The 21,475-nt window shown below is 42.1% G+C and overlaps 2 protein-coding genes across 4 annotated transcripts in view; both read right to left on the minus strand.

Moving 5' to 3' along the window:
- Positions 1–393: 393 nt before the first annotated feature.
- On the minus strand, positions 394–5,105 carry FADD (Fas associated via death domain). The gene is made up of 2 exons (XM_041412838.1): positions 4,643–5,105; positions 394–4,367 (listed from the first exon to the last, which is right to left on the minus strand). Exons 1-2 carry the CDS (start codon positions 5,022–5,024, stop codon positions 4,081–4,083), a joined length of 669 nt encoding a protein of 222 aa, XP_041268772.1. The 5' UTR covers positions 5,025–5,105; the 3' UTR covers positions 394–4,080.
- Positions 5,106–14,808: 9,703 nt separating this feature from the next.
- Positions 14,809–21,475, minus strand: part of ANO1 (anoctamin 1) — a 71,212-nt gene continuing 64,545 nt past the window's right edge. For all 3 annotated transcript variants that reach the window (XM_041412570.1, XM_041412562.1, XM_041412553.1), the window contains 3 exons: positions 19,846–20,030; positions 18,118–18,223; positions 14,809–17,201 (listed from right to left, as the gene is read on the minus strand). In XM_041412570.1, coding sequence (XP_041268504.1) covers positions 16,941–17,201; positions 18,118–18,223; positions 19,846–20,030 — 552 coding nt within the window. In that variant the 3' untranslated portion in view covers positions 14,809–16,940. The remainder of the gene's footprint in view (positions 17,202–18,117; positions 18,224–19,845; positions 20,031–21,475) is intronic.

Below are 21,475 nucleotides of genomic sequence, written 5' to 3' on the forward strand. Positions count from 1 at the left end.
CTTTCAGCTTCCAAAACCCATCAAGTCACTGAATTCAGACTCAACTAGGATGGCCAGCTTCAGGGATTTTAATGGTGTCTGTTACATCATGTTGCACAAGAACAAGCCTGTTGTTTTCACTTCAGCCTGCTTTAAGAGAGGCATGTGTAATGCTTTCAGGAATGAGGCAGGAGCAGGAATGGTTCTGTGGACGGGACTATTTAATGATTAAGAGCTGGTTCCACGCAGATTCCCACGAGAGAGCTGCATGACTCTGCCTTTCCCAGCAGCTGAGTGAAGCCCTGCTTCCTTCTCTCCCTGAACCTACAGTACACGTTGCAACACACCCCGATCCTGTGAAGCAATAATCCTCAGCTGCAACAGTTTTTATTGAAACACAGATTCTCCAAAAGTTCCCGAACCTCTCCTCACAACTCCTTCCCCTACCCTCAGCTCACCCCCACAATTCCTACTTTTATGGTAGAAACAGTGAGCTAATTTCTCTCAGTTCCACCAGAGCACCAAAACACCGGCAGAGAAAAGCAATAAATCAAAGAGCAAAGACAACCTAGAAAAATATTTGTGCTAGAACACATTTTAAGGATACAAGTGATTCATGCAGAAGAAGGGCACAAGGCATGATTAGAAATAAATTTGAATTGAAAAATACTCAGCCAAAAAGCCTGAATTAAGAACATGCTGAGCACCAGAGAGAGCTCGGAGACACAGTCTGTTATTAAGCTTTCTGCATTAAACAATTAAATGAAGCAATTAGATTTCAGAAAGGAGATAATTATTTTAGGAATGAAACAAAGGCTGGAGGAAATGCAGCTGCCTGAGTGTGGAGAATGGAGAAAAGGAAACCAAAGCATTGTATCTGAAATGTTCACAACAACCAATTTGTGTAAAAGGATTTTTAATTAATAGTCTACAAAACTTCTTTTAACCCAGTAATGAAAATAATGCAATTTAAAAAAAGATAACCACCTCAATATGTGATTATAATTGGTATCTTCAAAAATCATAGGCAACAGCAAGCAAGTGCTGAAAGGGACTGAGAAGTGACAAGAAAAAACAATCCTCCAAGATGAGAATTCTCACGAGATGGCACTTTTAACTCTCCACATGTTTTGATGTGCTGTTGTCTCAAGGCTGTGAGGAAAGATTGTTCTCACGAGACCAAAAGGAAAAAGGTTTGAGTAATTCCTCACAGGCAGATCCTCTTGCAGGGCATCCTAAAGGATTTGATAAAATGGGCAATTAAGTTATTTGTCTTACTCACTCACAGCTTTAAGTGCAGGCTGACACTCCACAGAGCACTCTGTCAATTCGTTCTGAGCACGTCCTCTAAAAGCCTGACCAAGCTTGGACTAAACCAGAAGCCAGGCTTTTAATTAATTATAAAACAAATATAATATCCTTAGCACAGCATGGCTAGCAGAGGAGTAGAGAAGGAAGCCTACCCACAGGCAGCCTGTCTCCCAGGCACACTGGGACTCGAGTTTGGGCTCCTGAGGGAATCCTTCTTTCCTTATACCTCCCTGAGTGACAGCATTCAAATGCTGCTGCTGCTGGCAAACTGCAGCCTGTTTAGCACTTCTGAGAAGCTCAATGACAAAACACTCTGCTTTTTGTCTTTAATGTCCCAAGAAGGGCACAGGTAACACAATGCCTGTTTAGCACCACTCCTTGCTTTCAGTGTGTCCTTAATATCCACTTTCTCCCAGTCAGAGATCTTAACTGCAGACAGCAATCCCATCAAACAAGAAAAAACCCCATTCCATTTATTTTGGTTTTTAAAAGAATTATTTTAAATTAAATGTACACAGAGTTATACAATATAAAATTTTAATCCAAGTTATAAAAAATATGAGTTCAAGGTGTTTAATTTGAAAATAAAAGATTGTCAACTGGATCAGAAAACATTCCTTTACAAATTGTTCCCTTTATCCCTCCTCCCAATAAAAAGATTTTGTTCCCTTTGTTTCAGTTGATTTTGCTTTCGCATAAATAACATTTTAATATCTCATAAAAATAATCTTAATTGGCCCTAAGGCATGGCACAGATCGATGCAGTTTAGGTCACTGCTTTCAGACACAGTAAAAGGATGTATAAAATCCTTAGAGAAACAAGAGGTTTTTACCTCCTGAAGCAGAATATTTCTTGTAGCTCATGAGTGCTTGGCTACAACCAACATTTTATTGTCCTAAAATATCCTGGCTGTATGCAGTGGGCAGTATACTCTTCCTATTCCACATAAATCTCCTCAGTGAAGCAGAAGACTTATTAAAAGTGGATGAGAAAAGCACTTCAACAGAGATTGGACTTGGAGCTGTTGCAGAGCTGTTTGAGCACTCACATAACATCCTGCTCACTCCCACTCCTCAGCTCCCAGGGATTGCTCAGAGGGAGGAAGGAAGAGCTGTTGGAGCAATCCTTTTCTTTGGACACTGCAGAATGGATACTTCTGATGTCTATGAAACAAAAATCTCCAAAACACCTGAGCTTGTCATTCAGCTGAAGCTCAGCATCTCCTCCTGGGAGCCTGGAATTGACAATTGATACAAGTAAAGGGAATAAGAACTCAGAGAACTCTGCCTGCCCAAAAGGCAGACAAGTGGCAACTCCTTTGCTTGGATACAACCAGTAATACTAAATATACCAAATTGGAAAGATACTGCAAATCAGCACATAATGGTTTGGGCAGGGGGGACCTAAAAGATCATCCAGTTCCAACCAATGACTCCTTCCTCTAGGTTCCAACCAATGACTCCTTCCACCAGGTTGCTCCAAGTCCCATCCAGCCTGGCCTTGAGAACTTCTAGGAATGTGGAAAAGAATCATTGAAGGGGAAAAACCTCTGACTGAAATGATTTTTCTATCATGTGAACTTACAGCAGTTTCCACTAACTACAATAAAGTATTCAAGCCTCAGTGTTCGAGCAAGAGGCACCACATGCAATGAAAACTTGAAAATGATCAGTGTCACAATGTTTCTGCAGAGCAGCGACAAGTTATGTGCTAACACCCGGTCTTCACAGCAATGGCACCACATAAAAACAACTTGGAAAGAGCTGAAGTCCCACAGGTGCAGCAGCAATAAAACCTCTTCCAGTGTCTAGCCAGGCACTTGGGAGATATTTGTAGAAACACAGAATCCTACAGCAGTTCAAGCAGTAATGATTTCATGGGATTCTTCCCCCTGAGGCCTCTACAGCCCTGCATGTCCTAGACTGTGCAACTGTGCAATTTCTCCAGCCGTAGGTGAGGCGTGAAGGCCACTGACTGAAGGTTGTCCCAGATGAAAGCTGAGAACTGCATCTGACACAGGCTCACGAATCCTGCTCCCTCTGTGAGTGGCTCACCCCTTCCAGCACACACGAGCAGCCTCTGTGACACAGGCCACGGAAGGATGCCCAGCACGGAGCCCCAAAGGAAAGAGGCTGCTGTAAACATCTGTGTGACACACTCTCTTGGATAGTTTCAGGAGAACTTCGGGATGCTGAAGGCACTTGGTGCAGACATTTGACTTCAAATTCAGGCACGTTTTTTCCAAGAAAGCCACCACAATATTTAATGTCCCTCTTGCACTGCAGTCTGAGGTTACAGTTGTCTTAATATACTTTCACAGAGAGCACATGTATTTGACAAATTACCTAAGATACTATTTTTTGCTACTCCAAGAGAAAAGCCAGCACCAGCTGAAAACTTTACTCCTTCTCCCTTTCACACTGTATTTATAAAAGGCCATAAAAAAACAAAATCCATGAAATTTTTAATTCCAGTTGTCTCAGATGTGTCCCATGGATGTATTTCCAGTGGAGATGCATGTGAAAAGTTCCCGCAGCAAAGCAAATCTTTTCAGGTGAGTGGCAGAACAAAAGCGTGACAATTTCTTCTATTAAAATATCTTGAAATAAGCATCAAACTACAGAGTGCTCTCTGAAAGGAATCTGTTTCCATGTCAATTTTCAGCTGAGCACAAATTAACTTATTAAGGCACATAAATAAATGGCATGATAAACAGCCAGTGATAATTATTTTGGTCCAGAAGAAAAGAAGGCACTCTGACTTTTTTCATTCATAGTTTTACACTGTTTTCAGTTGGTTCCAGTGCTCACCTGTGAGATCCTCTCTTCAACCCTGTCTGCTACCAATTTCAGGTTGCAGTTCTGGAGGGCTTTTATTAAGTCAGCCACTTTTGCATCCTTCCCCTTCCACTTCTGCCACTCCCGTAGTGCCTGAAAAACCTCTTCCTCCAAATCAAATCGATAGGCTGCCTCTACCTTATCCAGCTTCACCTCTGGCAGCCCAAGTTCTCGCATCAGCTTCTTCCACTCTCTCCCAACATTGGCACAGATGACATCAAAAGCTGCTTTCAGGAGACCTGAAACAGAAACAGATCAAGCTAGCCATGCATTTACTAAGGAACTCAAGAAAACGCTTAGAAGTTGTTGGTTTTATTTCAGCAAAATGCCACTACTCCTGTTGCACTGCCCATCCTGAGAGTTCTACAGAAGCCACCGGACAGACTTGGAATCCCAAAAGATAAAAGAAAAGTAAGATAAAAAGGGGGGGAGGGATTTCACCCCGGAAGACGTTTATGTACACATTTACTGGGGTTGCTGGGGAGCGATATGCTCTATATAAGAATCTACCTACGTTTTTCACGCTCATCTGGCTGATCATCATCAGGGGCACGAAGTTCTCCCTGCTCGAACTGCACCACTAGTGACAGCAAATCGCCCCTACTGATGTGCTGCAGCAGCTCTTTCAGGAATCCCAGATTGTTGTGCGCGACCACCTGCTGCTCCATCAGGATGCTGAAGAGCTCCAGGCCGCTTCGCACCGTCTCAAGCTTTCGCTTCCTAATTTTGTCGCGGCAGAGGAACTTCATGGCCTCGAGCTCCGCGGCCGTCAGGCCCGAGGAGATGGAATGCTGCAGGCTCAGGAAACGATCCACGGCGCGGGGGCCCGCGCCCGGCACAGGCCGCGCGTGGGGGATTTCGGCGTCATGTCCCAACCCTCCGGAGACGAAATCCATTCCTGTTTGCGCAGAGTGACTTGCCGGGAACACGGAGAGACCCGCACAGAGACACCGGCACGATTCCGGGATAGCCACCCGACCCGCCCGGAACTCACGTGACACCGCGGCTTTCCCGCCCCGCGCCTGCCCGCCCCAAGATGGCGGCTGCGCCGCCGCCTCTGAGGGGAGGGGTTGTTCTGGCGCCGCCGCCGCCTAACCGGGGGTTGGGGACTCTCTGCCCCGAACCTCTCCCGAGACGAACCGGCTTCTTTGGTGCTGCTGAATGCAGAGCGTGTGCTGGAGCTGAGCTCGGCGGGGCCGGTGTCCTGCTTCAGGAGAAGCCCCGGTGCCTCAGCCGTGGCCAGGTCACAGAATCACAGAATCACTTTGCTTGGGAAAGACCTCGGAGCTTATCGAGTCCAATCTATAACCGGACACCACCACATCAACCAGAGCATGGCGCTGAGAGCCACATCCAGGCTCTTGTTAAACACTTCCAGGAGCACTGCCTCCACCGCCTCTCTGGGCAGGCCATTCCAATGGCTGATCACCCTTTCTGCAAAGGAGTTCTGCCTAATATCCAGCCTAAACCTCTGCTGGTGCAGCTTAGACTATGTCTTCTTATCCTGTCACTTGTTCCCTGGAAGCAGAGCCTGACCTTCCCTGGCTGCTCTCTCTTGTTAGGGAATTGTGCAGAGCCAGAAGGTCCCCCCCGAGCCTCCTTTTCTCCAGGCTGAGCCCCTTTCCCAGCTCCCCCAGCCTCTCGTGGTACTCCAGACCCTTCCCCAGCTCCATTCCCTTTTCTGGACATGCTCCAGCCCCTCAATGGCCTTCCCGAATCGAGGAACCCAGACCAGGACACAAGACTCAAGGTGTGACCTCACCAGTCTAAGCCTGAAGTTGGGAGAACTGTAGATTTCCTGCTTAATATTGAATCATTGGACTTCTAGTGAACACCTACCCCTATAAGAGTTAATCTCTGTGGGTTTAGTTGTTTTTTTTTTTTCCCCAAAAGGTGGAAGGAAAAGCAGCGCAAGGATGAAAGGTTCAGCCTGGGGATGAGGAGGCTCAGGGGGCACCTTCTGGCTCGCCATGGCTCACTGAGACGAGCATGGAGACAGGAGAGGCTCGGTCTCTTTTCCCAAGGAAAAGGGGCTGGACAAGAAGAAAATCACCAGAGGAGGTTTAAGTGGGATATTAGGAGACATTTCTTCACTGAAAGGTTGGACAGGCATTGGAACAGGCTGCCATGGGGAAGTGGTGGAGTCACCATCCCTGGAGAGATTTAAAAGATGTACAGATGTGAGCCTGGGGATGAGGAGGCTCAGGGGGTACCTTCTGGCTCGCCATGGCTCACTGAGACAAGCATGGAGACAGGAGAGGCTCGGTCTCTTTTCCCAAGGAAAAGGGGCTGGACAAGAAGAAAATCACCAGAGGAGGTTTAAGTGGGATATTAGGAGACATTTCTTCACTGAAAGGTTGGACAGGCATTGGAACAGGCTGCCATGGGGAAGTGGTGGAGTCACCATCCCTGGAGAGATTTAAAAGATGTACAGATGTGGCGCTTTGAGACCTGGTGGTGGACTTGGCAGTGATGGGTTAATGTCTGGACTCAATGATCTTAGAGGTCTTTTCCAGCCTTAATTGTTCCATGGTCCTATGATTCTATAAATGGCTTTCTCCACCAAGAGCAAGAAAGGCCCCAGCAGAGCCCTGCTCCCAGAGAGATGCCGTTCCCATGGCCTGACAGCTGCTCAGGGAAGCAGGTTCTGCCCTCCCTGTGTAGTCCTGCTGCCCCCAGAGACCCCCAGCCTTTCCCTGGAAGCACAGGGCATGCAGCCTGGCCTTTGTTCCTCGCGAAGATTAATTGTGACACAAAGTACCTCCTGACCTTTAAAAGGCAAGAAATAGGGCAAATGTTAAGTCCCTGTGTTTTAGAGGCGGCCCTTATACAAGGTGGAAGGTTGTGAACTTTTCTTAAATGGAAAAGATCAAGTTCATACCATTGTTTTGTAGGTGCGTTTTGGCTTTTCTTTTCAGCACATGTAGATAGTTCAGAGATTTTCTTGTTCCTTCTGTGAGCACTGGCATGTTGATTCCCGAAGTTACCCCATTCCTAAGTTGTTTCCAGCACACTTTAATTTATTATTCTTACAACATACTCACAGACCTATGTTCTCTCATCGTAGAAAGGTTTCTGACTGATAAATGGACTTGAACACTATCATCTTCCTCATCTCCATCTCCACTCACATTCCAACGTGAAGACCAACCCCCCAAAACATTTCTAAAACTCCCACAGGCACAAGCCCTCCTTAGATAAACCCACTAGATATTTTTGTTTATTCCCTAAATGCTACACACTGGAGGGAATTAACTTGTTACAGGGTCTCGTGGTAAAGAAAAGAGTGAGAGGAATTGCCACTGTGAATCTGAGCTGGGACAAGATGTGCCTGATTTAAGAGGTGTATTTTTTTTTGCAGCCCTGAATATACTTTAAACTCAAAGAAAGACATGAAAAAAAAGGGTAGCATAGGAGAAATATATTTGCTGTGTGTGCATTAATTTATGAAGCAGGAGTAACCCTTGTAATGGTATCAGAAGTATAAAATCCAGTTAAATAAAATTTCTTTTGAATTTTGCCAGCAAAGTTGACTCTACAAAACAGGAGGGAACAAATCACATGGTGCCTGGTGGTGGCAACCAGCCGAATCCAGAGACAAATCTACGTGACAGAAGTCCAAATCAGCACAATTTATACCTTTATTCTCTATACCCTGACATACAATTGAAAACAGCATCAACTGAGATTTTAATCGGTTCATACAAACCTGGTGGCCAGATTCAGCACTGAGGTACGAGGAGCGTGAAAGTGATGCTGCACATTTATGTAATTCCAAAGGTGTCTAAATTAGTAACAAATGTGAAACTGAAAGACACAAATCAATATTTAATTAAGATTCTTAAATGCTTTTAAACTCACTCCTATTGGAAGGCAGAGTGATTGAGCAGGGTCTTTTATTCTGTCTGAACCTGACTTGGATGCATTCACAGATGAAAATACCCCAAGCAATAAATTGCTTTATTCCAGTGATTTCCTTTGGAAGCAATTTGTGGGGCTTTGGCAAAGAAAGTATTAGGCGAGCCTAACAGATTGTAAGCGCTTCTGTGTCAGAATAAAACTTAATAGAAATTATTTACTGGGGCAGCTCAGATTTCAGTGAAAGTGTCCCAGAAATTTAAGTGCTGTGAATGATCTGGTTCCTAACCAAATAATCCTCAGGTTTCTCGAGGCAAGATGAGTCCTTGCAAAATACTGCAGAGGGAGCTCGAAGCCTGGGAGTGCTTCAGACTTAGCTTTGACTTCACGGTCCCTGCTGCAGGAGCAGGGCAAAGAGAGCGTGAAAAGATTAATTTCAGCAGAGCTCTCGGGGAGGTGTCAATCACCAGGACATTTGGGCAAAATCACTCATTTGGGGACTGCAAAAATGGCAAAGTGCGGGGCTGTCCTGAACTATGGATGGCTGAGGTGTGTTTGTGTGGAAACTCGGGAAGATCCTTCATTGTTTCCAGCCAAGGCAAGAGGCATTCTGCTGGTCCAGAGAGATTGGAGTGTTTAGGAGCTGCTATGTTTTTAAGTGAAGCAGCTTTGCTAATTTCTTTAATTTCCCACGCAATTCAATAGCATATATCCCAGGTGGGATTTAAAATCCTTATCCTGACAATTCTGAGAGACAGGTTGGGCAAACACCTTGGCACAGACAGTGCTGAAGAACTGTTTCTCTTTTGAGGCCCAGGTGATTGTACACTTCTTTTAATATACCTACTCTTGCTTTCCAAGGGAATTCATGACTTCTCCTTTTTTCTTTGCTGTCTTCAAGATAAGAGGAGATTTTGCATAAAAAACCCCACCCTCTCCCTAGCAGAATTAGGCTGCAAGAGGTTTTTGCTTGCTTGTTTTTTACTCCTACACTGAATAAACTGATTTCCATAACATTTCTTAATGTACTTATCCAATGCCTCTCACCCATTTTTTGAAAAACCCTAAAATGCCTATTTTCAGCAAAGAGAAGACTGTTTCTGTGTTTTCTTTTGTGAATTAATTATCTGTACATGTGTATTTTGTCACCCCAGCTATCACCCCTCTGTTGCTATAACATCCAGTCTCTAAAGAAGTGCTCTGGTAAAGAAACTCATTTGTGAAGAGACTGAGAATCTTAGGAGAAAAGTGTCCCTGACAAAAGGGCCCATAAGAAATGTCAAATTATTGTGGGTTGAGAGAGAAAATTAGAAGCAGAGTGTGGGAAAAGTAAATAAGTACTGAAAAGAGAGTGAACTCTGGCATGACTACGTTGTATACAGATAAAAGATCTGGCCAAGTAGCAACAACAACAAGCAATAAGTTGTTAGCAGATGCTTGAACTTCATATTGAAACAGCAGAAGTGTTGATATAATTCTGTTGATACAGTTATGTTGTGTTATTGTTGGCAGAAGTTAGTTTAACTTTAGGGGAAGGGTAAATTGTAGACTTTTGTTTATTTGCTCCGGCTAAAAACCTCTGACTTGACTTTTTACCTATTTTTGTAATGAATTTTCATCATACCATGGAAGTATGAAATCATTCAAACAAACATTTCACATGTCAATAAAGCTGTGTGTATATATTAGCCCAGCACACCTCATTCCTCTAAACCATATTTATTACTTAAGCTCTGCAACATCAATTTTGCACTTGGAAACACAGAAGAACAGAGAAGACAGAGAGCAAGGGTTGTTTGTAGAGGAATGTCATTGTGAAATGACAAAATGTCCCTGAATAACAGTGTATGATCATTAGATCTTTTTTGGGGCCCTTTCTATTTCTATTCAGTTCAGTTCCTGCTCTGTGACTGGCTGAGGGCAAAGCAAAGCAAGTTAAGATCCAAACTGGAAGTTGCTATTCATGCAGGGAAATAATCCAGCAGCTCTGATTGCCAGGCTTGGAAGCTAATACTAATTAATTTCTGCAGAGTATGTATAATTTATTCTTTATTTTTCTGAGCTGCTGTATTGCCAGTTCTGAAACCAGATAAAACCATGAAAAGGTAAATACTTACCACAAGAACATTTATTTTCTGTAAATTGAGGTGTTTTTCTTCATACAATATTCCGAGAAGCTATAAAATAAAGATTTAGATAACAAAAATAATTGTTTTGCAGAAAATTGATCCATTTTGCACCGTTTTGGAGTATTTCTTACAAGCATGTAGTTAGTTCTGTACCACAGGACTTCATCCTCCCACCAAGGAAATTCTTACCCTTTCCTTACTGAGGAGCAGCACTGCATTGCCTGCTGCAGAGCATTGCAGTTGAAATAATGGCAGCAGGGATTTATCCCTTTTTTTTTTTTTTTTTTTTTTTTTTTTGGTGTCTGTGAATATTCAGCTCTTAACTCTTCTGCACCAACAGACTCTGCTTTGGACCTGGTGAAAAATGGAAACTTTTTCCGAACTGTGTCCCTGCATCCAGCCTGTGGAGTGGCCTATTCAAAGATGAGAAAATATCTAAATGTCTCTCAGAGGTACTGAAATTTTGCTTTAATAAATAAAACTGAGTGAGCCTGGTCACACTTACTTGATTTTTGAGTTAAACTCAGGTATTGTGAACTCACTGCTGTGACTGGAGAGAGTGACAAGCCAAGATGTGGGGGTTATTTCCTAGAAACAAGCATTGCCTTAGATATGATTTTCATTCTTTTCTGGACATGCCAATGCAGTATTTTCCATCTGAGTCACTGTCCTGGAGGTTGGAAGGTGCAAGTTTTTTACTCAATTCCGATTAGAGAGGGGGTGCCTCATCTGCTCAGACACAGCGCAGTTATTATCCAGTTATTTCCTTTTAAAACATGAATAGTTTTACGTGGTCACTAAGTGACACAGGATATGACTGGGTGAATTACTCACAGGGATTTAGATATAATAAATAAAAAAGCAAATCTGGTTTCATCATCCCTCTCCCTTGATTCTTTGGGGAGGAAGTATTATTTTCTGCTCTCTGAAGAAATACTGTAATTTGAGCTAGTCCACAGTGCTGTGGTCAGAACCAGATTCAAGCTAGTCCTAAACCACAATTTGGAGTCCATTTTCATACACAAACATGTGGGAAACTTGTTGCATTTGTTCCCAGAGATGAAAAGTCTAGGAAGGGAGCGTGACTTCCTGAGAGAAGGCTGGATTAATCTAATACAATATATAGCATTTATTTATTTTCCTTACTGTCTGTATACTTCAAAGAAGTGAGGAAGCTACAAACGCCACAGCTTGGTGCCAGAAAAGCTGAAGAGTTTTCTTTTTTTTTCCTCGTGTAGATACAAGTCAAAATTAAATGACTTGTAGCATAGATTAGCCCCAAGCTCCCCCTCTCTGATCACTGAAATACACGTCTAACTATACTTTGCTGTTCTTCACCAGTTTTGGAGTGAGGCTTTTGAAAGGGAGCCTGTACCACATCTTTGCCAAGCACCTAAACCTGGCAGTGATTAATTAATTGCCACTTATTATCCCCAAGAAGCTCCAGAGGCAATTACTAGCTTAGCTCAGCAGCTCTAAAAGGCAAGCCTTGTAAAGAGGTGGAGGAACTTGGTTTCAGAAGCCAAAGGCAGAGAGGCAAAAGGGAAGAGGCTCAGTAGAAGTTCAGAGCTGCCTCTCACTTTTACTTCTTTCTCTCTTTTGAAGATGGAGCTGAAGTTCATGTTGATTTGCTCGCAGGAGTTTCACCATTCCTTCCCTGCTCACAACTCCCCTTTTCCACTCCCAGCAGTGCCTGAGGAGAGCAAAATGCCCAAACAGTTCCAGGAGTCAGAGCCCACCAGCCTGCAGACACACAGGGCACACACACCACCTCTTGCAGTAAACCCAGAGCAGTCTGACCTGCTGGGATTTATTGCTTCCCCACTTGCTGGCTAATTACCTGCAATTACCTTCCTTCTTTACCTGGAGATGTATTTCAGAGATTAATAGGTTGAGAAATGTGAGCTGCTTCTGTAATTACACACTGCTGCCAGGACAGATGGGAATTCCAGGCTTACGAACTCCATTCCTCCCACAGGACCAAACCTTCCAGCTTCCATCTCCACACGAGACCCACGGCATTGCCTGGCTTGGTGTGGTTGGGATGGCACGTGGGAGCACTGGCAAAGGCTGGCCTATCACCCACCTACAACGGGAATCCATCTTTTTTCCAGAAAAAAACACTCAGTGGCTGTCAATTAACTTGGGTCTGGAAACAGCAGGCAAAATCTTTTTCTTCCTCTCTTCCCTGCTTTGCATCTTTTCCTCAGCTCCATCTCATAGTTCAGCTGGAGAAGATAACCATTATTTTCTCATTTAGCAGTAAAAATAGGGAAAAACCTTTTGTTCTCTTTAAGATTGCTTAACCACATTTACTTAGCCTCTCTGAAAAATTGACTTTATTACACTTAAGCTTGTTTAGCACAAACACTCTGCTAAATATTTTGTATTTTGATTCTTGCCTCTCATGGCCATCTGAACAGATACGTTTCCTGTTTTGGCGTGAATTTTTTTCCAGAGATGGTATTCAGCCAAATGAAAGCTATGACCTCAAAATCTTCAATTTTCTTGGATTTTCCAAGGCCTCTGCCTATGGCAACCAGCACAATGGTGCACCCAGCTGTTCACTTCTCTCATAACACATCTGCATCAATTTATTCTGGCTTTAGCTGACACTGAGGGTTAGAAAAGTAACCTACAAAAACTGTCAGGAGTTTTTATTTTATCCAAAGTGAAACCAATCACTCAATAAGTACTGCTTAACCTCATGCAAAGCACACTGAAGGGAATCAGTGGGAATATTTTCTTTGGCTTCAGGTGGCCAACATAGCCTTAAAAATTAGGATAGAGTTAAAATTCAAAGCAAGCCACATTCATAGTTAGTTTTTTCTTCAGAAAGGCCTGTTGGGCTAAAAAAAGAAGGTTAAAAAAAGAACTTTGGTTTTTCTCTGCTATACTAAAAATGGCATGTTGTGTTTGGTTATGGAATAAATAGTGCCTGAATGTGCAAAGAATTGAACCAGAGTTTGAATGGAATTCATATAAATTTTGAGACGGGGTTTTTTTCAGTGGTAAGAGGAAGAGAACTTGTGTACTCTGAAAGCTTCGTAGGAAAATATAAATGCACTCAAGTGATGTACGGAACTCTGGGAGAGGTCAGACTCCGGAGGTATGAGGATGAAAAGTAAATTATTATTGCTTATTGGAAATCACAACAGCCAAAAAGATCATTAACAGCTCAGGACCAGAGAGCGTAGGGGGATTAAAAATAGAAATGTGTCTGTGCCTTGGTGTGAGACTTATTCACCCTTAAGCTATTTAAGACTGCAAAATATTTGTAGGACAGTATCTTGGAAACACAATGACATGGAAATCCAGGAGATTCAGACTCACACTGGCAGCACTTGGGGTGGGAACAGCTTCCTCCTCAGATGCACCGACTGGCGTCATCTTTTTGCCACCAACCTCGCATGGCAAACAGCGGTTCAGAAATGGTTCAGAAATGGCCCCTGCAGCCACTTCCAGCAGGAATCTTCCCCAGGGTCTGCATTTTCTCTTGGACCAAGCAAGTGGATGCCATGACTTTCCTCTTCAATACATTAAGATGAGACTTTTTTTTCTTTGATCAAATCTGGGCTGGGAAATGGTTTTTGTGCTTATGGTTTTGGGGCAGAAGCATGCCAAGAACAGGGTGACTGCATGTCATGGACATGGTGTCATACCAACACAGAATTCAGCTTTGTACTTGCACAGATGAAGTATTTGCTTTGCTATCTTTTATCTGGTCACTGTAGTCACATCAAGGCATGTGCAGGTATTCTTTGATCACTTCCAGATCCCTGCTGCCCTGTTCTAAGTTTCTTTTCCCACCCCTCTCTATTCCAGTAAATCCTTTCTAGCACAATCCTGCCTCAAATTTGCTATTGTTAAAAGCAAACTTTTTTTTTTTTTTTTTTTTTTTTCGCCTCCCAAATGTGAAACAACTTTAAGGAAAAGTACCACAACTGCAGTGCAAATGGTTTTTTGGAAGGCATCATCTTACATCTAATGAGCTCATATATACCATTTTATCTTTAATAACCGACAATCCCACATGGTTACCAGCTAGACTGTGGTTTGCCTGCTGCTGGTGTCCATATCCATTCTCCCAGGACACAATTCCCACCTTCTAAACTAAATTTCCTGACTTGGAGCATTAATATCTTTCATCAAGGAAAGGAGGGCTGGTGTGAAGCCTCGTGCTTTGCCTTCTCACATGACAGTTAAATGGGAAAGAGAAAAAAAATTGCAATCAGCAAGTGAGGTTCTGAGGCCAGCTTTGCTTGGACAGGTCCCTCAGGGCAGTGGAAATGTGACTGCCACAGTGGAGCCATTCTGCAGCCAAAAACTCCCTTTTGTACTCCTGGAGATTTCAGGTGGGATTCACTCATCTCCAAGTGGGTCTCTAAAGTAGCTCAAACACCAGACCAACCTGGGACATTTTTAGGGAGATGTCTGTACACTCAGAGCACAAGGAGGGTTGGGAACAGAACCTGTCCCACAGGAGAAACTCTTGGATATTTAAGTTTATTTCAAATAAGTGTTCAAAGAAAATGAAAAAAAAAAAAAAAACAAAATAAAACAGATTTAGTATATATTTGCTTTTCTTAAAAAATGATTCCATGAAAGAATTTTATAGATATCTAAGTAGTAATACAGATTTTTATATACAAAATTCCATTTAAAACAATTTACTGTAGAAAAGAAAGTATAAGCAACTGTTACTATTCCATGATTTCAGCAAATAATGAAAAAATCAGATAAGTATGTGTTCAGGATATAGTTCCACCATTTACAGGAATGTCAGTATTAAGCTGGGAACACTTTCAGGTCAGTATTTACAGATTAAATCCCCTTCGAGGATGATCCCTAAGATTTCTCCCCAGAATAGGTAGTTTGGCTTTCTCCTGAATCTTTTGGGCTACTAAGGAATGAGAGGAAAAATAGGTTTTCAACAAAATGTGTGGACAGAATTCTACTTGATTTCTCCCCAGTCCTATTGCAGTCAACGGGCCTGATCTGGTAAACATTACTAACCAGGCATTACATTTATGTGGGAATAAATCAGGCAGGATTTGGCCCTACAGCAACACGCTATCATAAGTTACAAATTTTAAAAATAGTGACATTCCTGCAAGTCAAAATACAACAGAAACAAGAGTTAACAAAATATAAGCCCTTTATTAATAAAAATCTTTGGTTGGATCAATATTTTAAATAAGCTTCAAGAATATTTGGTTAATACCATTTTCTTTCTTCCACATAATTTCTCTTTTGGTACCTTCTTTGGACAGACTACAGAAAAATATCAAGTTTATCACATACTTTAAAACAAATAAATATATCAAAAGCTATATATGGCATTCTTTTTAGAGTTCTAGCATTAATCTTTAAATTAGTTTGGCAAAGAAAAAAAAAATGAAAGAAAAAAAGAAATAACTAACCTCTTGAAAACAGTTTGGTTTTGTAACAAACCATACAGTAGTTAGACTTTAAAGAAATCTTTCCTTTTTATTTTCTTTTTCAATATTTCATAATGCAAGTGCCATGGACAAGACAAAGCAATAAAAGAAATAAGGTTAATTGCACCAATATTATTTGGAAGTGCAGTTTATCGGTCGACAAAGCAAAACAAAAACGTATTATGCTTAAAAAGAGCTGTATTGATGGGATTTAGCTAGTCATGGTAAGTAAGGATTTCAGACTTATACTTTAGGGAAAAGCTCCTTGTACAAAAGACAGAGGATTTTAAGACAAAAGAAAAGTCCTGTAACTAGCTGAAGGTCTGGTCCTGTAGCCCCAGTGCAGGCAAAGCTTCCATGAAGACAGTAAGTGGGATGCATTTGGGATTTACTCCTCTGGCACAGCCTCTGGGAAGTGCCAGCCAACAGCAGAAAGTCTGTGGGAAAACCTGGCTGTGAAACACACTCCCTTCTGTGCAAGCACTCCCTTCTCCTGCTCCAGAGGGCTACAGGGAAAAGCCAGGCTGGGACAGGGATGTGCTGAAACATCGGGGAAAAGGGAATTTCCTCGGCAACAGCAGTGTGTGAGTTCTTGGCAGGGCAGTGAGAGTCATTGGAGCTCTCTGTGTGCTCATTAACTCAGGGCATTTAACGAATGCTCCATGACCATGGACCTGCTGGGAGGATCTCTGGAATTGTGCTGCTGCTGTTGCTGCTGCCAAGAAAGCACTGCCCAGAATCCCTGTGCTGATGTTTCCAGAGGCAGTGGTGCCCCGGGGAGGGTCTGAGGGACACAGCAGGTTGCAACAAGTCCCCCTCCCCACACCTTTGGGACTCCAAAGATCAGACTCACAGAGCTAAACTCAGTCTTGGGAAGCAAGTCAGTCTGGTAGATGGTAGTATTAATGGAATACTAGGGAATACTGATTTTGCATATCATTTAGCGAGTTACCCCATGGACCTTCAAACCCAGCTTTCCAAAAATAGTTCAAATTATCATTACGATTACTTCAAATTTACCTTTATTTCATTAGCTGATTGATAGGCTAAGATCAGATTCTTAGAGAATATCTCTAGCAAGATTGTCCTAAGTACCTGCATTTCTTAATGCACGTCAGCATCGATAGTGTTACCTAAGGATGAAATATAAAAACTCCCTGCATTACTGCTTGTGCAAAAGAAAAGAAAAGAAAACAAAACCCCAAGGTTGTCAGAAATAGAATGTGGTCCTCCATGTTTTCAAGAAGGGCATTTCTCACAAAGATGGGAGTGAAATGGCAGCACATCCTTCAACATGCACCGGGGTGTCCATTATCGGAATCCTGCCCTTGGCGCCATGGCTTTTGTCTCTGGAATGCCCTGACAGAGTCAGCTCCCTCCTCTCCTAAACGTCCAGAGGATAGGAATGACAGGAGGACAAGCTCCCACTGCGGCTCCTCGGGAGCCTAGGGCTGTGGTTGTTACAGTTTTCCCCTTTTCTCTTGTCCTTGTCTTTCCAGGTTTCCAGCATCTGCAGCTTCCCTTGCTCTTCCCTCATGAAGACCTCCACCATGAGAACTTTCTCCTTGTGTATCTGCTGACTAATGTCCTTGGGAATGTCTGGGATAATCCAGTCAACAAATTCACTCATGAACATGACCAAGTTCTGAAAATGAAGTTGTGAGAAAGTGTCAGCAGGGCCAAATTAATGGGTGGCTGTAGGGAAAGGAGAGGGCACTTAGGAAGGAAAATGAAGAGAGGACAATATTTGAGTTGGACTGCGGAACCAAATTCCCCTCAACTGCTTTGTGCATGCTAGAAGTAGAGAAATACATCAGGTATAGATCTCTATGATTTATGTACCAATCCTGACACTGCAGCCACTTAGAAATCCAAAGGAATTTGCAGTTGGTGAGTGGCTTGTGAGATTTACATCAGGAAGGCAGAAGCAAATACAAGAGGTAAAATGGTAGAAGTTGGTAAAATACATTCCAATTGAATTTTTCTCGTTGAAACCCTTGATTCAAGGAAGGGGTGGTCTTTTCTATAAAGATAATTTTTAATTAAAAAAAAAAAAGACTAGAAGTTGTGAAACAAGTTACTCAGATAAGGCAGACTGAAAACATTTTTGTCACAATAAGTAGCATCACTGTTGTGATTAAATAATGTCTTTTAAGGACAAATTACAAGATTTTAGCTTCTTATTCAGATGCAAATTAAACTTAAACTTGGAAAATTTTGAAAATCTCATTTCTTGGCTAGCTCTAAAAATGCTTTTGGGTTAAATTTATGGTGCTTCAGTGAAATTGTTGATGTCCTATGGGAGAAATTGGTGGGACCCAATTAGTAGCAGCCTTGTGCTTTGCTGGTCTCTAAGGTCATTAAGTTGTTCTGCATCAAACCAATTCAGGGAATCCCTGGAGATGAATTTTTCCACTGAGGCTATACCAATGCCTGGGTGGGTGGGACAAAGAGGGTGATGAAGATGGGCAAATTTCTTTGGCTTTTCCATGAAACAACTGAGAAAGAAGATATTTCTTTGGGCCAATAACTTATTTCCAAGTGCCTGCAATGTCACCTACCTGGAAAACTATCACAAATGCCAATCGTGCTGCTAGGACAGCCCAGAAATCCTTTGAAATGTCATATTTGTTTTCAGACCAGGGGGGTTCTCTGTAATCTTTGTACCTGCAAAACAAGACTCAGTAAATCAGGGGTGCAATTCAGAAATGTTGGCACCAGAAGGATTTATTAACAAACACTCAAACAATAAACGGAACTGTTTAAAAGAAAGCTCACTGTATTAATCTTTCAGAAATAAGACACAGATTAAACTCTCCCATAGTTCAAGTTAGCCTTAAAATTAAAGGTTAATTCATCTTAATACACTCTGATTACTACATATAATATCAATTTTGTATAAGACTGAGTAAACTACACAGCTCAGGTGATTTATTTTAGGATAGGTAAAAAGGCAACATATATTTTTCAAACTAATTTTAAAGACAAAAATACTGATCTCAGATTCATAGAACGTGTTTAACATGTGATTAGCAAAAGGTTGAAGCTAAATTTTGCCATGTGGAGAGAAGAGAATTTTTCCTTAGCTATGGCTTACAGAATCTATGTGTTGATAAACAGGACCAAGAAAAATACATACAATTCAAAACCACAGCATCCTGTCAATATTTTGAAAGAATTAGGGCTCTGCATTTTCAAATGATTTTAAAATCCTTGGGATAAGGATGGGATTTAAAGAAGACAGAGGCTGGGAGTGGAAAGCAAATAAATCTGGCATTTTGCTTTTGGACCACAATGCCAACACTTCCATTCTGTCCTGAAACATGTTTGCCAACCTTGCTTAACCTCTGCCCAGAGAGCAGCAGGAGGAAACCAGAAGAAAGTAAAAGCAAGCAAAGCTACTGCAAATGCAGTTGGGTTGGTTTTGCTTTAATCTCTGAGCGAATTTTCTGTTTAGAGGTCATTTCACCATATTAACTTGCACTATTCAAATGCACAAAGAATATAATATAAAATAATATGATCCAAAGGCAAGGTTTTTTACTGGGTCAGTTAGTGTGATTTTTTTTTTAGTATGCATGTATCAAGTCATCTTTGTTTCTTTCTCCCCTGGAATATCTCTTCCTTCCTTACTCTCCTCTCCCTCTTCCTCCCTCTGTTGTCCCCTTTCCAGCTTTGCTCGTCTAAGTGCTTTCACTGTCAGATTTGGATTTGATCCCCAGTTCTAAGAATATATTAGCTGAAATAGGTAACCACAATTTTCCTTTAAACATGAGAAGAATAGGTATGAATTGTCACAGGCATGCAAATTTCTCCTGTGTGATGACACTACAAATAAGTCCTAAGTTCCAGTGCAGATAAGGATGCTACTGCTTTCATCAGGAATTGGGAACTGGACAAAAAAAGAAGTCATGGTCATTATATCATGACATGACATCAGAGTGACATAATTTTCTTCCCTTAAAGCATCATTGTGCTGTTTATCATTATTTGTCTCCTTTCCTGGAAAAGGGAATCCATAATAAGAAAAGTCTTTGCATGGACAAGCACTGAATTGAACTAACAATTATCTCCATTTCCCAAAATAAGCAGTAAGTCACATTCAGGTATGTGATTACTTAATATGCAAGCAGGATGTTTAAGGCAATGGATCTATCTGATATAAAAGGCTAGCAAAGTGCTAAAAAGGTATGGAAAATACAAAGAACCTGCCCCAGGAATGTAAGAATTTTCCATGTTCTTAGCCAGCTGTGAAAACACTTGGCGTTAGCAATCATTCAAGAGAGTACCTGCATATCTGAACCTCGTAGCCAAGATCCAGGGGGTCGTTGGGAGCTGTTCCTGCTTGGAAATCGCTGACATTAAAAGAGGATAGTGTATGGTTGACGAAGCCATGCATGGTGCCATTCTCACTGTACATGTACAGGTACACGAGGCGTGGAATGAAGTCGGATGTGAATGAGATCACAAATGCCTGAGCCACAAGAGTAAAGAGTGAGCGCGGTACCCAGGCAGAGCTTAACTTCATCACATCCTCAACCATGACTTGCCCAAACTACTCACACCACTCAGGGCAGCCTGAGAGCCCTGAAAGTGGAGCATTCACTGCACCAGCAAGGGATTGTTCACTGCCCACTCCTGAGGTGCGGCGTATTCCCTGGAGCAGTGCCACACCAGCTGAGGCGTCTGCGTGGGTGACAACCTGGGCCCCCAAAAATGGAGCAGCTGTACCCCCAGCATCAGGGGGAGCTACCACAGCTCTGCTTCCCTGTGGCCTTGTCACAGCTTCTCCCTGTTGCCTTGAACAAGGTCCAATTGATTGATTTCCAGCTGCTTTTCCATCCTGCAAACAACCCACGGTGATTTGACTCTTCAAAGTCTCATTGCATTGCAAAAGAATGTTAATTGTGTGTGGTTCTCAACTTCATCAGGATAAAAGGATGAGGAGACTGAGCCCAGTTTTATTTTTATGGTCACAAAAGTTGCATTTCATCCAGTTATTTAAAATTTTCTGAAAAAATCGTGGGGAAAAGGCACAGCAGTCAATTGGGCTGAGTTCCTCATCACTTTAGCCTTCCTCATTTATCCTCATTATGAAACATTGCTACTGGCATAAATCTCATGTACATGTGGAACAAACAGTACAAAATGTTTTACTTATTTTATGGTAAAGAAGAGCAGTACATTGATCAAAGAGGGAAAACTAACACTGGGTATTGATGAGGAAAGACTACACAGAACAAAAGACAAAAACAGAGAAATTATTTCCAAAGGAAAAGAGGAAAAATGGGAAAGACAAACTAAGGCAGCACATCAAAAGAATGGGTTTGCCATAGCACAACAGAACCCTGGGGACAAAATGAAGAGGTTTCAAGTCTGGATAATAAAAAAAAAAAAAACCCAAGGGAGTCCATGGCCATGTGGCCATAAGCCCTGCAGAGCCCCTGCTTTGCTGCACTGCAAACATGTTGAATTTCAGCTGGCTTTTGTTTTCATCTTCCCCTCAGCTGGGGTGCAAGGAGGATGATCATTGTGGATATCTATTCATATAGAATAGTGCAGAAGTACATGTGTTAATATATTAAGGCCTGATAAATTTTTGTGAAATGCTGAAATAAACTTTTTTTTTCAGGATTGTCCAAGCTCTCTGAGTGGGGGCAGCGCAGCTCGAGGGCAGATTTTCAGTGGAGGGATTCTGCACTCTCAGGAGCTGAACTGGTTCTCACCTTTCCCAAAATAGCACTGAAATTAGAAAATACATCTTATGCTACTGATAGTATTTAAAAAGAGTAAAAGTAGAGCAGCTGTGGTCATATTTGTTTGAAGGACAGAACTGTTTTACAAAAACATTCTGGAAAAAAGCGGCAGTGACTACTTACTATTTTATATTATTGCTACTGCTATCACAGCTTGAAAATA

This window comes from Onychostruthus taczanowskii, unplaced genomic scaffold (genome assembly GCF_017590055.1).
Source record: "Onychostruthus taczanowskii isolate IOZ18803 unplaced genomic scaffold, ASM1759005v1 scaffold101, whole genome shotgun sequence".
NCBI lineage: Eukaryota > Metazoa > Chordata > Aves > Passeriformes > Passeridae > Onychostruthus > Onychostruthus taczanowskii.

What these genes read in the sequence shown, in the direction of transcription:
- FADD (XM_041412838.1), bottom strand. Translation starts at nt 5,024, where the DNA reads ATGGATTTCGTCTCCGGAGGGTTGGGACATGACGCCGAAATCCCCCAC. An exon ending in GCCAGATGAGCGTGAAAAAC is followed by an intron (nt 4,368 to 4,642) that starts GTAGGTAGATTC and finishes TTTCTGTTTCAG; the next exon opens with GTCTCCTGAAAGCAGCTTTT.